This window comes from Sander vitreus, chromosome 22, assembly GCF_031162955.1.
Source record: "Sander vitreus isolate 19-12246 chromosome 22, sanVit1, whole genome shotgun sequence".
NCBI classification, from domain to species: Eukaryota; Metazoa; Chordata; class Actinopteri; order Perciformes; family Percidae; genus Sander; species Sander vitreus.
Window position 1 is genome coordinate 15,883,289 of NC_135876.1, and position 17,632 is coordinate 15,900,920.

Genomic DNA, 17,632 nt, shown 5'->3' on the forward strand with positions numbered 1-17,632 from the left:
TATGTACTAACCCATCCTTTTATCCAATAATGAGGGTGGTCTTAGATGCCTCACTGTCATTCACTGTTTTGTTTTCCGAAATGATGAACCATCTCATCTACAACATTGCAACCTTCTCTCCAGGAAAGCACAAGTACAGTTCTTCTCAGCTCTCAGCCTATACTTATTTACTGTTCATTTTACTCCCCTTGGCTAATCATGCTGAAGGTTCGCTTGGCTCCTCATGTTTGCCTAAGATCAGGTTCTGGGCCTATCTCAAGGCCAGCTGCAGCTGAAACCTAGACACCATTGCTTCAAATAAAAACCCAGAGCTCTGGATCAATGAGGTCAGTGTCTGGTCCCTGAAGTCAGTGGGGGGGGGGGGAGAAGGTGAAACTCCATCCACTCCCATGACATCAGAGCAGCTAAGCAGCCGCTTCAATGGTGCCTCACTCCTCCAGTGCTGCAGTCTTAACCTAAGCATAGATGTGCTGATGGCTACATGGGTCATAAGACCAGTTGTTGTGAATGTGCTCATTGTTGAACACAAACAAGTTTTGATTGTGGATCACAGTACTCCCAAATCATGAATTTAAAATGCCTGGGAAACTTGAAAGTTCTTGTGATAAGCAAACAATGGAGCCATGCTTGTAATGCGGTGCACATAATCACAGCATTTCCATAGTCTACACACGTAGGAATATTTATAGGCCTTTTCTAAATTCTAAGCAATAACCTACATCATTAGTGCTCAGCAAGAGCTTCGCTGCCTGACGTAGCCACACTGCTGACGCACATTGCCCCTCTTCTTTACTTCCCTATTACAGTCATCTTTGCGATCTTCCTGGCTTTCAGGTTCATGTTTGATGCCTGACACAATAGACAATCGTTGGACTGCTTCTGAGAGGAAATCATCCCTTCTGCAAAATTATAAAGAATGTGGATACTGAGAGAGTGGCTCTATACTCTCTGGTTACTGTTGAAGACTGCGTACAATTGGTAGGGGAAAATGATGTCTGAAGAGACTAAACTGTGGAAATGGTAGCTGGCATTTCTTCAGGAGCCTGACCTAGCTGTGGTATATTTGGATAACCCTGTCCATAGCATGGCATGCATGTAACATTTGTACAGTGCTACATGGACAGTGGCTTTCAAGTCACTTAAACCAAAATACACATACACCTTTTTCAGTATTATTAAGACATTGGGCCAATTTCTAGAAGAGTCAATTTGTAATTCTCCTGCATTGTCTCTATTCTTTTCCTAGGTCTACAGAGAAGTATTAGAGCCCTTGAAGTTCTCAGCTTTGATGCAGTACAGGTACAGCTATCTATATTCAAACCGTTTCTAAATTTACTTTTGGTGTGTCTCTTAGCTAATCATTGTGTCTGGAGCAAACGGCAAAGTTGGAGAATAAAATGTGAATGAAGGCTGGGCAGATAGAAAGAAAAACAATTCTCTTGGTGTCATGTCAAAGGGAGGTTTTGTGAAAATGTGGTTCCAAATAAGTCTTCGTTAAATTCCTAGTAGAGATGCACCGATGACATTGCCGATTTTATGCCGGTCAAAATCTGTAAATAAAAAACATTGTAAAGGCTTCCATACACAATGCATAGGAAATATATATAGGCTAGCAAATAATAACAATAAACCGACTATTAATTACATTATCTTAATGCAGTGTAACTACTGTAACATGTAAATAATGCACATAAAATACAAACGTGAGCAAGGGCGTTCAACAATTGCCATTATATCGAATCAACAGCCACATGCAACTTAGCTAGCAGGTGAAGAACACAAACAACAAAATCACCAGCTAACAATGAACTGACAACATAAGTTATACGACTTACAGTTCTCAAGGACGTACGCAATCTCCACTGGCTAGTTATCCTCCGGACAGCGACAGTCCCTTTTTCCTTTTACTCCCTTTTCCGCCGGGTGGCGGAAAAGGCCACTCGCGGTGTGCCCGCCCACTCGCGGTGTGAAGCATGTGTCCACGCTATTCTCCGACATGCACTCTTAACAATCACTGCTTACAGACGGCCTTTTGTACAAATGCACTGGGGCGCTGCATGATTAACATCGCGCAACATCAACGTCAAATGTGCACACGAAAAGCACATGTAGGAAACCTCGTGATTTAACTGCAACATGTCAGCTGTTTGGAAATTCTTCAGTGTGTGTGAAGAAGATAACAAGTTTGCAATATGCAACACCTGCAAAGAAAAAGTAACATAACATTGCACTTTAGATGTGTGTGAATTTCCCACACCAGGAGTAATTTATATAGTTCTATTTTATAGCGATCGATTATCTGTTCAAAAAATGTTCTATGTAAAATATTCTATTAAAGAAAAGATAGAAAATAAATATTTGTGTGGTTTACAGTGGTTAGAAACAATGAAATCGGTATCAGCAGGTCAAACTCAATGAAAAATCAGAAATCGGCCTAGAAAATTGTAATCCGTGCATCTGTAATTCCTAGTTATGTTTATGTAATCGAATGCATGTTGTTGTTCATCATAACTATAAATGAAGGTGAGAGAATTTTGTCATTGTCTGCTTAGCAATTTCCCAAGCAATTTTGTATTGTTTTACTACCACAGAAACTGTGCCATCGTGTTGTCCTCATCATTCTGGTGGTAGAAAGAAATTGAGGCTTTATTCTGTGACTACTGCTGCACATAAGCCAACACTGGCCCAGATTCCATTGTATAATAGAAATACCTTTTACTGATCCATTAGTTAAAAATCTCCTGTAATGTAGAATATCCATTCTAGCCACTCTGACGTCCTTTCCTTTTCCTCTCTCCTCCAGTGTACCGAGTGCAAGATGACGGAAGAGGTGATTGTCATCGCCAAGTTTGATTACATGGCCCAGCAGGACCAGGAGCTGGACATCAAGAAGAACGAGCGCCTCTGGCTCCTCGATGACTCAAAGTCCTGGTGGAGGGTTCGAAATGCCACCAACAAAACAGGCTTTGTGCCGTCCAACTATGTGGAGAGGAAAAACAGTGCCAGGAAAGCTTCTATTGTCAAGAATCTTAAAGACACACTTGGTAAAAACAAATCAGTTATGGTTTCTTCAGTTTGTAAGTGTTATCAACATGAGATGGTTTGATAAGCATTAGCCAGAAATCGTGTTTTAAGTTTATACTCTCCAAAGTCTGTTTTTTTTCAGAGCTTACACGATTCCAGTTGACCTGTATTTGCACTCTAAACATTTATGGTATTATTATGTCTTCAGTCACTCATAACATCTTTTTGATAAGAGACTGACTTGCTTTGTGTTTCACACACAATTGGTTATTGCTGTTCAAAATGGAGTAGCATCAGCGAGCATCCTTTATCTAGGCCAGCACTACCTCAGTTTTTGACCACATTGTTGCGGTATCTAATGTAGCCTACTGTATAACAGTTTCCGCACGAAGGTGGTCGCAGGCTGATGTCTGATTGGTTGAAATGCTGAGAGTTATTTTCTTTTCACAGTACACTTAGACTGAAGCTTTAGTATCTAATTGAAATGTCTATGGTGTAGTGTCGAATGTAATGCAGCGCTTTTCCATTTTATCTTGAACCGTTTGCACCGGTAAGGCAGTTTTTATATATTTGTTTTATTTCAGATGTTTTTCGGAGGTTAAATATAGATGCAAACATTTATTTCATAACTGTGGCCCCAAAAAGGTCATGTTTTCTTTCGTGTTGACAAATCTAAATATCTCCTGCCCTTTTCTCATGACCAGAATTGATACAACATAGGTGTTGTTTGCTCTGTCAACACAGCAGTAATATTTCTGGGCACTGCCATTTGCCGAGGGCCTTGTACTGCCAGGAGCAAGCAAAATGTGAGCGTGTGTGTATGTAAGCCAAGGTTACCATTTGTCTTAGCTTAATTCTTCTTGATGACAGACATTTATGATAATTTGGGATGCGCACTCTGACTACTTGCATCCGGTCTGGAACACAGCCAGAAAACCTGGCATTTGCTTGCCTATAATTTCACGTTTTGATAATTTCTCCAATGTGTTTTTTATAAAAGGCGAAGGTCTTGTCTTTAGTTTCTGATACTTTTCACCCTCTAATCTACAACTTGTTCTGCTCTGCAGGGCATCATTGTCTCATTTAAGAGCATGGTGGGATAACCATGTTTGTTGGTGTACTTCAACCATGTTTGTTTGGGCCGGATTAGCTTTAAGGTTTAAACACCAGCATTTGCCACAGATATTTAAAGGCACACTAAAACAGGCCTGCATGATGTTGACAGTAAAACGTTTTTTTTTATTTTATAAAGGCTTAGGGTTGTTGTGGTTGTGACATTAACACAGTACTTTATAGTTATAAGTGTATAGTACTTTATTCAAATTTTTGTGATACTGACAAAGCTGATGCCAGGACCTGCTGTTTATGGACCCATTTGACATAAACATAACATCAAACCACACTTGTGTGTAACCTTATCTCCTTTGCTCATTTATGTTTATCTGTGTGCATAGGGTGACCCCCTGCGAGGAAGCCCTGGGCCCCCACGTGGCTTTTCCTTGCACAGAGACTAAAAGAATGGGGATGTTCTGGGTACTTCTAACCAGAAGTGTGTCATCAGTATCACACAATGCAGTGTTTGCAAAACACTTATCTGTTGGAAAAGTGAACTGTGTCTTCCTGTTAGCTGCACAGTGTGTGGTTTTTTAAGAATGTATGTGCAAGTGTTGTGGTCAGAAGAGACTGGTGACATTCTGGCAGCGCTGTGTGCTGTGCTGATGAAAAATAACGTAAGAACAGGAAGAGACCTCAAGGTTTTTGTTTTAGCTCTTATCTCGCTCATTTTTTGGCATTTATGTCATGATCCTGTTAACACCAACTTTAATTTACAAGACGTTTCCTATTTGTTATAGCTTGAAGCATGTAAATTGTTTAACTGCTGCACTTAGTCCGTCCAGTTTTTCCCTTAAGTGTGTATTTGTCCGTTATGTGTGGTGTGTATGCATGAGTGTGTGCGTGTTGTTGGGTGGGGGTATGTTTTGTCATGCACCACAGACATGAGCTTCCCAACAATTTCCCACCTGTCACTATATCCATTGATAAAATAACCTCAGGTGAACAGCTGCACGACACACAGGCTCAGGTCTCAGTACTTTTTTATGATCTCTAAGTAGATTTGAGATATTTTAACTAGCAGATTGTGGGTGATAGCAATAAGAGACGCAGCCTGATGACTACACTTTCATATGTTATGTGGGAGGAAAAATGTATCTTTTTTTTTTTAATCAAGCCCGTTGCTGGGTGTGGAGTGGTGTCATCGTTTAAAAGAATGTGTGAGGGTATGATCTGTCTGCAGATGGCTGTGTTTTTGTGTGTGTGTGTGTTTTTAAGGACCCATGTTTCCTGGGTTTGTTGTAAAGTTATGAGTGTGTCTCTACAAACAACTGCAGTCATGTGACACTGAGCACTCACTGACTCACTCAACCGTCCCCACAGATCCTTACTGAAAGAATTTTATTTAGATTGCTACCTTCTTCCAACCAATCTGCTGCTTAATGTTGATATAATATAAAACCTTTCAATTTCCCTATAGCTCTCTTCTTTTATCTCTCTCTTTCTCTGAGTCTGAGCTTCAATTCCCTCCCTCCCTACTTCTTCCCCCTTTCCATGAGGCCTCTGTACTCTTCCTTCCAGAGCTAGACTGGAGGCCTCTCTATACTACACTCTTATTGGCTAAGACTGACCACATGATCATGAAGTGGGCCGCCCTGCTTTGCTTTCCGCCCAGCTTTTCTGGGTGTTCACATGGAATAACTCTACAGCTGCAGTGGGAAGAGAGCAGGGGCCGGGAAAAGAGACAGAGAGCGAGGGAGAGACAGCGAGCTTAAAATGGACATGGCTAACCTATTCAAACATTTCTTTCGTGAGTTTTTAACTTTCCTCATCTTCTGCCGTACTTTGTTGTTTTACAAGTGGTGTAGAGAGCTTTTGTCCCAAAGTTTTGAGTGGTTCTTTTTTTTCTCTCTGTGACTGTTCAGGAGCTGTTTTTCTTCTCTTTCATCTTCCCTTTCAGATTTTTCACTTTGGTTGTAAGTCGGTTTCAGCTTCAGGTCAGCCAAACGAATGCGTCATATTTAGAGCAGGCGGGAAGTGATTTCTGTGCTAACATGTTGCTCTGAAAGAGGGAGGTTGTCTTAACAGCTTTTTGAGGCTGTGTCTGTGTGAGCGGCTGCAAAGACTGGGTGGATATGCTTTTGAGAAGCCCTCTGCCGAGCTGAAGCCTGTAATTGCCTCAGCAATCCTTCTCTGTCTCTTTCTTTGACACACACACACACACACACACACACACAGTAATCCTACTCCCATTTTTTTTCTAGCATTTGTCCTAGTGAGTGGGCTGCAACTCAGTGGATTACATTATTATGCTTGAAGACCCTCTCTCCACCCTGTTTAGGAATATCTGAAGACATAGCCAAAGTCTGTTTTCTTTTATGCTACCCTCAGGGCAACCTCGCTCATTCTGGGAAGGTCCACCCCTTCAACCCCTCAACCCCACCGCCAGTCATGAGCTACAGTTGAAGGGACGTGGGGTGCTTATGTAGAACACTGTAGTCATTGTACTGAGAGGAGCCAGGGGTCTCTGCTGATTGATGGAAGCCGGGCTCCCATCTCCCGCACCTCGCTCGGTTATCAGAGGAATGTCATTGCCCCGGCAGCTCCGTGGGCCGTAGATGCTTTACAGCCACACTGACACACTTTTTCAAAAGGCCCTGGCGCACACCCATGCTGTAATCTCACCTTGTAACCGTTGAGTGGTATCTCCTGTCTCTGCCTATCTTCCCTACGTGTGTGTGTGTGTGTGTGTGTGTGTCCTCTGCTTGTAAAGAATCCAGAGAGTGTAAAGGGCTTAGAAGAACATAGAGATGAGCTAACAAACCTTTTTCTTGTGTAAACTGAGAGCTGTTAGTCTCTTTCTTTCCCCTCCCTCTGTTTCCCTGTTTCTCAGCCTCCCCAGCAAGCGGAAACTCTAATTTAAGCCACATTTCTCCCTGAGTGTTGAGTGCAGGCCAGAGAGGAAGTGAGAAGTTAGAAGGAAGTTGAATCATTGTGCAGGGTCTGTCTGTTTGACTTTCTGGCAGTCTCTGTCCCTCACTCCCTCTTTCCAACTCCCGCTTCTTTTCTCCAAACCGCTGTTCACTGTTCAAAGCAAAAGACATAATCATAATTAAGAGATTGGTGGGAGAGTCGTCAACATCACTTAGGCCTTAAGATGTTTTTCTCTTGTAAAGCTGTCCACTCATCATTGTTTTCCTGTGTCTTTTGCCATTAAGAATTGCTTAACCGGAAGTGAGCAGTGGTTTGGGCTTGTTGAAGACTAGCAAGCGCTGTGATTATGTTGGTAGAGAACAGTGGAAATGTCTACAGCACAGCTCCCCTTGTCTATTAAACGTAATGGTTCGACTAAACGATGAGTCGATTGACAGAAAATTAATCTGCAGCTATTTTGATAATTGAAACATCATTTTAGTTATTTTTTAAAGCCAAAATGCCAAACATTTGCCAGTTCCAGCTGTGAGGATGTTTTTCTTTGTCATATATAATGATAATTTGATAATAGAAAAAAATCTCCATCACGAGTTCCCAATGCCCATGATCACATCTTAATGTCTTGTTTTGTCCAAGCAACAGTCCAAAACAGAGAGATTCAGTTTACTATCATACATTAATAAAAGAAACTATTTTTGCTTAAAAGATACTTTTAATCAATCAAATAGTTGCAGATTACTATTCAGCTAATTGTTTCAGTTCTAATGGTCTAATTTCCTGTTTTTAAATGGTTTGGGTGGTTGTCTGAGAGTAATCTCCTGTTAAGAGCTGAATTGGTTTGTGATCGGCCTATAAGACTTAACACGCTCACCTCACATTGAAACTTAGAAGACTTTCAAGATCCTTTATGTGGATAATAATATATTAAGGTGCTTTGGACAGCACTCCAATTAATACTTGTTATTGCCAATAAAAAGTATTAACTGGAGTGCTGTCCAAAGTACCTTATGTTCGGTCAATATGTATCCTAAGTAATCGTTTTAAGTCCATGTCATGTCTATAGCTTGCTATTGAACCTCATACTTTTTTTGTTATTGAATGAAATGGAGTACCGAGTATCAAAATGTCATGTGTCTGGTCAGTTTTGTAGTCTTGTTTTTGATAGGTTAGTTTCTGATTTTAAATGAATAAGTTTCCCATGTGTGACTTGTCTTTAGACAATATTTTAAAACTTGGGCACTCAGCTCGAGTCATTAGACAGATTTCTTTTAAGGGAGTAATGCTTATCTCTCAGTTTAGAAATGACTGTCCGTGCCCATTTTTACAGATGGGTAGAAGCTGGAGTTTGTGTGTGAGATACTCATTCCAGTGTTGCGGCAGTGGTACACCTACATCAATAGCCATGCTTGATTCACAGCTAGGAGGATGGGTTCTACTTGGCGTTGTCCCCGACAGTAATGCTGCACTGTCCAGAAGCTGTAAAAACCAAATGCAGCGCTGTGCCTCCATCCCTCCCTCTGCTCCATCACAGAGGCTGATGGCTGCCTGCTTTTGATGTCTCAGATGGCTGAAGTTGAAAGAGCTTTGCGTGTTTCCTGTGCAGTTATCAGTCAGCCATGTTAGCAGCTTGATTGAAGCCGTCATCTTAAAAGGCACCCCAAACCATCCCCATTGAAGAATACGCCAACTCGCTCTTGTGCGTGTTCCCTTTAGTTAGTTGGACTCACTCTTTCTGACTGCACATCGTGTCATTACATTTAACGTGTGTCTCATGCTAGACCATATGGCTGAGAGTTGCTGTGTTGCGTCACGTCTGGTGAATGCGAGTGACACATTGTTATCAGAGTTGCCATGGACACAAGGGATAGACATTAGGATATGATGGGGAATCACCAGTGCTGTACTTAGCTGACTACCAGCAAATTTTGGCTCTAAAATATATATTTTTTTTGTGAGCAAACAAGCCATTTCACTGCTGCTGAACTTGTCCCAGTGATCATGTTCTGTTCAAGTACAGGGATGTTCAGACACTGTCAGACAGCCTGACGCGGGGTGTTGTCGTCCACAGAGGAAGAGCCCTGGAATGGAGGGAAGCGGAGGGGTCGAAAGGGCCCTGGCAGACAATGGACAGCCAGCCAGTGTAGGGAGGCCAGAGTTAAAAAACAAAACTAGTTCCTGTCTGTCACTGGTAGCCAAACAAACTCCCCAGCACTTTCTTCTTCTCCTCCTGCTGGTGCACCTCATCTGTAAACAAAAAGTGAAGTTTTCGGCAGGGGTTTAAAATATGCGTGTTAAGGTCTTTGTCATGACAGGGATTTACTGCCATCTGACTCAACATGATTTCCTTCCTCTGCATCCTTCTCTCACGAAATGCACAGGAAAAAGGACGTTGGAACAGAAAAGTTTCCAGCGCACAGTACTTTTTAGTTTCTCTTCGGTCTTGAAGACCCTTCCCAGGTAGCAGTATATTGGTGGCATGGTTTGTGGCTTTCAGTGAAAGCACTCAGCTACCACAGCTGCGTATGCAAAGTTCATGCAGTTGGCAGTATTCGGGGTTGACTTCAGGTGGCGAGATTAAGTTTGGGCACTAAGAGGAGGACTGAGAGTTAGGGGGGACATCAGGTGGGAGGGTTGTCTTTTTTTGGGGGGGGAGGTTGTCGTCGTGTGTGCAGGACCCTTTTACATGATACAGTATTTGGGCACAATATTGGCACATTCTGTTAGTTATTGACAACCAATTTACTATTTAATTCACTTCTACTCCTCACATGGCTGTGTTGTGGTAAAGGTGGCAGGTCTGGACAGCACTGTGGCCTTTTTTGGCAAGATGGACTGTCCCATAATTAAAGATTCCCAGCTTCAGTCCTAATAACAACCAGTGATGTGTCTGTCACAACAACTATGTCCTGTCTGGAGAGCTTGACCTCAATCTGCCCAGTCATTGTAACTGTAACTTTTATACCATATGCAGTTTCTTGGATAGCCTAGAGCGCGTACATCCCAATGAAGAAGGAAACCATATGTATGCTACGTTATCAATATTGCACTAATTTAAGCTAGTTCCTTTTATTAATATTAAGATAAGAATATTAAGATTAAGATATACAGTTCTGCATTTTAAGCGTATTACTCCGTGTACTTTGCACATACCATACACCAGATAACTCTTCTCTCTTTTTGTTTGCAGTCAAATGTGTTTCATCCTCTTCTCAATACCAAAATGCCCACTGGACATGCCTTGTTGAAGTCTGCATATTTAAAGGTCCAAAGATTGTCCCCCAACTTCAGCTTGATTTGACTCACAAACCTGGCAGGAAAACATGGCAAAATATCAAGGAAGTGCCCGCCAAAATCAGTTACCGCCAGTTGAGCAGAATGCAGCTGTGTCCACCATTGAAGACTGTGGCCTTGCTCTGAGTAGAACCATGCTGTGTGTGTGGTGTGAAAGTCTGGCAAGATAAGAGCCTCAACTAAATTGTAAAAGGAAGCACAAACTCACAGTTGTTCTTCACTGCCACACAAGGGAATTCTCAGCAATTAACCTACAACAGCAGGACAGATGTGCCCTCAATAACCCCTTATATTCTCCCAGTATCATCTTCCCTATAGCTGTGCAGGCAAATCCCAACTTCCCTTTATTACCTCGGTTTAGATTGTGCATCTAGTCAAATGTGCCGTCCCTGGGCTCTGCTTTTTTTAATGCAAAGTGTTCGTGTGACTGTAGCAGGAAGCAGCAAATAAAATCCATGACAGGGACACTGATAAGGGCTGTGTTACCTGGCCAGAGAGATAAAATATGAGCTCTCTGTTGTCAAAAGATACTTTATTTATGCAGGGTTGACCCTTAACCTTTATTTGGAAGAAAACTAGGTCACTTCCAACGGTGCACAGAACACATCCTGGGGCTTGCACCTGCACGAACATGTTTTTTTTTCCTTAACATGCTGTGGATTCTGTCATTTTTGGATCTTTTTAAACATTGAAGAGGAGTAAGCCGTTTGTGTTGGTGTGTGTGTGTATGTATGTATGTAAACTTCAAACTCAGGTTTTGTAGCTGCCTTATTTGGCCTCATATATCTATATGTAAAACATTATATATAGATGTTTTGTTCTTGTCTTTTTGCAGTTCTCCCTCTTGAGTTATTAAGACTGCACAGAGGCATAACTAGACCGAGCCTTCACGTACAGACATCAGCTCTTAACACCCCGTCTGGAGTCTGTAGTTATCTACAGTGGTGGGACTAATAACAGGGTCTACCTGGAAGCAATTTGACGTTGGACTCTCAGCGCTACCATGAAATTTGTCTGCACTCCTTGAGTCACAGACACTTTTCAGTACCAATGTATCTGTGGTAAAGCAGATTCAGTGTGGTGTTGTGACAAAGTCACGCTCCTTGCTCAGAAAACACACACACACACACACACACACACACACACACACACACACACACACACACACTATCCTCCCAGCACTGTCCAGAAGACTACACCCTGCCTTCCTGTATAATTTCACACAGCTGACTTTTGATTATGCAAGCAATAGCTCAGCAAACGTAATCAGAAATAGTCAGAGTCACAACTTTGGTTTGCTCATGTTGTCTGGTATCAATGTCTGTCTCAGCTTTGCTCTGGTTTACATCATCAGTAAGGTCATAGATCTGTGATAATAACAGTAATGTTATAATTGCTTTGCAAGAACTAGCAAAATGGTGGACTGTTGCTTTCCACAAATAATGTATAGACAGACCCAGCTGTGAGTATACAAGCTACTTTCTGGTATCTTGGAAAGTTGGAAGAAGGTGTGGTCTCGCCACTGCCTCCACTGCTAGCTACACATTTGTTTCATACTACTGTTAGCATGCCAGGCTGCCAAGTGGAAATTCTTGTCCAGTAAGACGATGGCAACAGGCCTGCCAAAGCTCAGCCTCTGGGCTCTATAACCCAGAAAAAGGCTAAAGGGCTTGGTAATCCCCCTTCTGTTAGCCTCAGGGCTGTTTAGAGATGCCAAGAGGTCGACTTCATATAAAATAAAATTCAGCCTGTGGTCATTCCTTGTGTGACATTTAGCTTGCAAACTGAAAGATTATCTGCTACAGTTAAGGTTTTAATAAATGTGCCCTTCTAATCATCCCAGCTCTATGCTGAAGTCAAATGGTCAGCTCAGTGGGATGCTTGGAGCGTGATGGGGTTTGGGAGGGATGGCGAAGTGGACAGAAAGAACTAGAAGCTGGAGCATTTGCTAAAGTGGGACAGAGTTTGGTATCCAGCTGCTGTGCAGGCAAGGCCGCAGGTGTCGGGGCAGCCGAGGTGATTAGCACAACGTGATAAGCAACAATGAAATGTGACTGAGCTTTTTTTTCCCACAGAGAGTCTGTAGTTCATTTCAATGTTAGGTAGCAGTACTTTGATAACCGAGTCTACATTTTTTTTTAGTTTCCACAGGATTTATAGGCCCATGCCAAAACAGGTTTGCATCCCACTTCGATTCTTTTTTTTTTTTTTTTTTTCTTTCTTTCTTTCTTTTCTCGACCACACCAGCATTGCTTTTTTGCACCTAGGCCTAATCCTCAAGAATGTATCTGGATTTAGAGTGTAGGGGGTTAGGCCACTGTAAATGTGGAAAATGAATGATTTTAGCCCTTCTTACCGACCCTCCCTGTATTTCAGCACAACCCCTAATGCTCATTATGGATGCCTGGTATTTGTCTGGGATTTTTACTCCTTCCTTACGTTGTCAGAGGTTTTTTTTTTTTTAATGGTGCGTTTGTGGTTTTTGTTTTTTCTGTTGAGACTTGTTCCACATCAGTAGAAGGGTGTGAAAATGTGAATTCCAGGGACCTGGCTTTTGAGTAAAATTGTGACTTAAGTTTTAATTTACACCAAATGACCTAAAGGCCAGTGTGCCTTCTAATTACGTTTCTGACCTAATTGACTGGACTTCATTTTAGTGTAGATGAGGATGATGATTTCTCTGTAAACTCTTACACCTTTCCTTCATTATTTTCTCCAGGAATTGGGAAGGTGAAGAGCAGAAAGGGAGGAGTGAGAGACACGGCCTCCAACGCAGACGCAGACATGTATGCAGATAACGGCGAGCGGCTGTACGACCTCAACCTTCCCGCCCTGGTCAAGTTCAGCTACACAGCTGAGCGCGAGGACGAGCTGTCTCTGGTGAAAGGCACGCGGGTGGTGGTGATGGAGAAGTGCAGCGACGGCTGGTGGCGCGGCAGTTACAACGGGCGCTCTGGCTGGTTTCCGTCCAACTACGTGACGGAGGACATGGATGGGACGGCGGGGGGAGGCGGCATGGGTGGGCTCGGAGACCCGGCCGGATCACTAACGGAGAAGCTGGCCGCTGTGGTGAACAGCACCACAAACGGGAACAGAGTGCTGCACACGGTCCAGGCGCTCTACCCTTTCAGCTCGGGCAACGACGAGGAGCTGAACTTTGAGAAGGGCGAGGTGATGGAGGTGGTGGAGAAGCCCGAGAACGACCCGGAGTGGTGGAAGTGTCGCAAAGCAGACGGACAGTTGGGCTTGGTGCCTAAAAACTACGTCACTGTCCTGGACTCCAGCTCCCATAAACCCGGAGCGGGGCCTGCTGGGCCGCCCACACCTGACTGTGACTACATCTCGCCCTCAGGCACCGGGCGCTTTGCCGGAAAGGAGTGGTACTACGGAAAGGTGACGCGCCACCAGGCGGAGGTGGCCCTCAACCAGAGAGGCATAGAGGGGGACTTCCTCATCCGAGACAGCGAGTCATCGGTCAGTAGCCTACACCTGCTTACCAAACCATCATTGATGTGTTGTGCATGGCTTACAGCATTAAGGCCCCTTTACACCGTGCGATTTGCGCTGTCTGAGACGAAAGTTGTCAGAAATGTGTTCAAATTTTCGGTCGTCGGTCCAAAAGGTTGCACTGTGAGACACATCCACATACGGCCGAATTGGAGCTTTGGCGACTGTCTGAAACGTAGGACCAAATTCTCACAATGTGACTGCTGCTGTGAATGCTACAATTTTGTCGCACAGTCTAAAGGCGCCTTTACTCAGGAGGTAGAAATGTTAAAAGCACGGTCTTAACATGTATGTATTATAACCTTGTCTTTCCTTTTCTTTTCACAGCCAAATGACTTCTCCATCTCCCTGAAGGCGCAGAGCAAGAACAAGCATTTCAAAGTGCAGCTGAAGGAAAGCCTTTACTGCATTGGACAGCGCAAGTTCAACTCCATGGAAGAGCTTGTTGAACACTACAAAAAGGCCCCCATCTTTACCAGTGAGCAGGGAGACAAACTGTACCTGATCAAGGCCCTGGCTGCTTCCTGATCCCTCTCTCTGTTGCACACATGCCCTTCCACACAGACACAGACATTACATTACATTACATGACCTGCATTCATATATATACATACGGATACTTACGCCAGAACACACACTAACATTTAAAACTCCAAGCCTGAGGACTTAACGCATCATCAGGACTTAAATGCCCGATTTGTGAGCATTCCAAGAGGAGGTATGGAAAAAGCACGGGAGAGACACGGAGGAATGGAAGGGGGAGACAAAGACTATGGACTCCTGAGAATTGACTACAGACCTCTTGGTCGCCTATTTTAAATTATCCAGATGTATTAGGTCATAGGCAATGCCATGTATTTCCACCTTGATATCTATTAGAGTTGCATTTAGTTTCTTTTTTGTTTTTGTTGATAATATATAATCTTTTTAACTTTTTTTAAAAAATTTTTTTATGTGATTTTAACTGTATCCGATACACAACCACCACCTGTATGAGTAATTTTTTAGATGTTAGCAAACTAGCCTACAGACATTTACATTTCAACTCATTTTTTTGTGTTTTAATTCGTTCTTTATGATTGTGGACACACTGATCCACAACGTCTGCTAACTGCTAATCATGAATAAAAACAAAGTGACCAAAATATATTTATTGATACAGTTCTGTTAGGATCATGGTGGTAGAGATTGGAATATCACACTTGCACACATCTGTGTTTGGGAGGATTAGGAGGATTCCTCTTCTTGTTAAACGTCAAACTAGTTCAACTTTCCTTTTGTACAACCGAACTGCTTGTCTCACATATTGCTGTATCCATATCATGTGAATGTTACAAAGCCAAGGCATCACAGGCAGCGCGGGGCTGACTTTGCATGTGTGCATGCAAATGGAGAAGTGTCCTCAAACCTTCACTGTTCACTCTCTCACTCTCCTAAAAGAGAGATCAACAGTCCATGTGAGTGTTGGAGTTTAACTACAAGTCTAGAGGTCATGTGAAGAGTCAGCCATTCCCTTAGCTGGACTGTGACTGACAGCTGATGCGCCATCCCAGTGTTGCCAAAGGGGATGTTTTTTTTGCAGTTGAGGAGGAAGAAGGGCAGCGGGGTGGGTGTATGTTGACAGCAGTACACACACACACACACACACTCTCTCTCTCTGTGGAGGTGGGAGGGGAACTGGAGAAGCAGTCCAGAGGATGATGTCACTGCTCCTGAATTAGTGATCACTGGAGGGAATGGAGGAGTTAAGGGGTCACCCAGGGGTGGTGTTTGTATGGTTTCTGTGCATATACATCAAGCTAGGAGACACCCTCGTCCTCCAGAAGGCACAAAGGATTTCCAGAAAACAATCCCTTACAGCTAATTACTGATAAAAGAAATGCTTGATGTTTTATCTGATATTTGGGCTTATTTGTCTTCCAAATATATGGTCAATGTCAAGTTGGAATACAGTTCATCTATATGTTTCCCGGTGAACACATGGCTTATATTTACAGTGAATGGGTGTTTGTTGAGTGAAAATGGACCAAGTAGTGTTTGAATGTTAAAGAGGCAGCTAGCACCAGCGCCGGCAATCAGAGCAGCGTTGCCAGGGAGCTGCTCCAGCAGCGGGCTCAGGGAGATGATGATGATGATCACCATGCTTGTGATGAGTTCTCCAGCTGTAACTGTTGGACCTGAGCACAGAGGGAGAGAGAGAGAGAGAGAGAGAGAGAGAGAGGGCGGGGGGGGATTTCATAGAGAAGGAATGGAAAAATGGACCCTAAAAAACAAAAGCAGTGAAGTAGGATCTAGGGAGGAGACTTGGAGAATGTGTTCCACAGAATAGAGTGTCTGGATTACCGCTCCCAGTCATATACAGCTGGGGAAATGAACGCAGGCCAACGCTGATGTATTTTATAGTAAAGGAATTTGGATAGGAGGGCCTTTTAAGGTCTAATTAATCCAAGCATGTCATGCGACAAAGAACACAAAACATGGGTGTGAACCTTTTTTTCTTTTTTTTTTTTTACTTCTTTAATCCATTACCCAGATGATTGACAGAGCTATTCATACAAGAGCTGTGAGTGTGTTTTCTCTGGGTTTTTTTGTTTTTTGGAGCTGTAAAAGGTGAATTATAAATGGTGAAACAATTACCTTTCAGTGTGATTAATGACGGGTTAAAAATGGCAAGTTCTAATTACGCACCTGCAGTACCAGTCATCAGTTAATTTAAGTGAGATTAGATCTTATTAAACAGTACAAAAACAACATTCCTCTTGTTTAATACCAAACATGGTTAAGATCACAATGTAAATCACAGGATTGTTTCAGTATGGCTTGAGTGATTTTTGTTCATTTTTGGGTCCCGAATCTATAAAAGAACATTTGTGCCTGTATTCCCTTCATTTTCATTTATCCCCTCTTAGTTTCTGTGTTATCAGTGACCAGATAAGTATTTGGGTGACAGGAATCACTTCCTTCACCCAATCCCTGGCTGTTGTATTGGTGCCATGTCTTCTGACACTTTATGTGAGACAGTGTTTACTTACAGTAATAACCAACTGTTATCAACAACCCATTTTTTAATTTTTTTTTTTGTGAAATTTCCTCCCTTAACTTCCAGTTCTAAAGAATCTGCAATATTACGCAGCATTAACGTGACAAACGCCAACGCTATGTGCCCCAGTTTGAAGGATTTAGGAGATTTTAATGTGCCTTCGCAGCTTTCTGTCAACCAAAGGTTTAGTGTCCCCTTCCCCCCCCCCACCCCCCAACTTGTCACCACTGCGTGCTATTTGGTTAAAGCTTTGCATGTGCGTCAGTCTGGTTAGTGAGCGATGTGTTGGGGGTGTCATCCTTAAGGGTATTTCCTCATTTATCTGTTGGCTGAAAATGTTTTTATCACGCATAAAATGCCCATTAGGTGATATTGTGTGTAGTTTCAAGTGACCTTACCTTTGCTGATTTCATCACGTATAACTTCTTAAGTGAACATTGAATGCCTATATGTACAGTATAAAATATGTGATGATGTTCATTCAGAAACATAGCGCCCAGGTGTGATGTAATCATGACCTGAATCTCATGTATGAGCACCTCAAGTTAACGGCATCACATATCGTTGGTTGTGAAGAAACTGTCATGGTTTCCCAGGAAATTTTTTTTTTTTTTTTTTTTTGTCTGTATGCATTTCATATAAGACTAGTTTAAGACATTCACTTTTGCAGTTTAGCCACTTAAATATGTATAAAAGAACTCCTCAATACTTAAGTGTTTTAACTTGATATTCAAATACAGAACAACAATATCTCCCTGCATAGATATTGTTATACATTGGGAT

The 17,632-nt window shown here is 42.6% G+C and overlaps 1 protein-coding gene across 3 annotated transcripts in view; it reads left to right on the forward strand.

The window, feature by feature from the left end:
* Positions 1-17,557, forward strand: part of nck1b (NCK adaptor protein 1b) — a 29,862-nt gene extending 12,305 nt beyond the window's left edge. Inside the window, exons 2-5 of one of the 3 annotated variants that reach the window (XM_078280833.1) lie at positions 1,247-1,299; positions 2,804-3,044; positions 13,022-13,776; positions 14,137-17,557. In XM_078280833.1, coding sequence (XP_078136959.1) covers positions 2,819-3,044; positions 13,022-13,776; positions 14,137-14,337 — 1,182 coding nt within the window. In that variant the 5' untranslated portion in view covers positions 1,247-1,299; positions 2,804-2,818 and the 3' untranslated portion in view covers positions 14,338-17,557. Of the gene's footprint in view, positions 1-1,246; positions 1,300-2,803; positions 3,045-5,772; positions 5,888-13,021; positions 13,777-14,136 lie in introns of those variants that run through there. The other 2 variants (XM_078280834.1, XM_078280835.1) reach the window with 2 other exon arrangements.
* Positions 17,558-17,632: the final 75 nt, after the last annotated feature.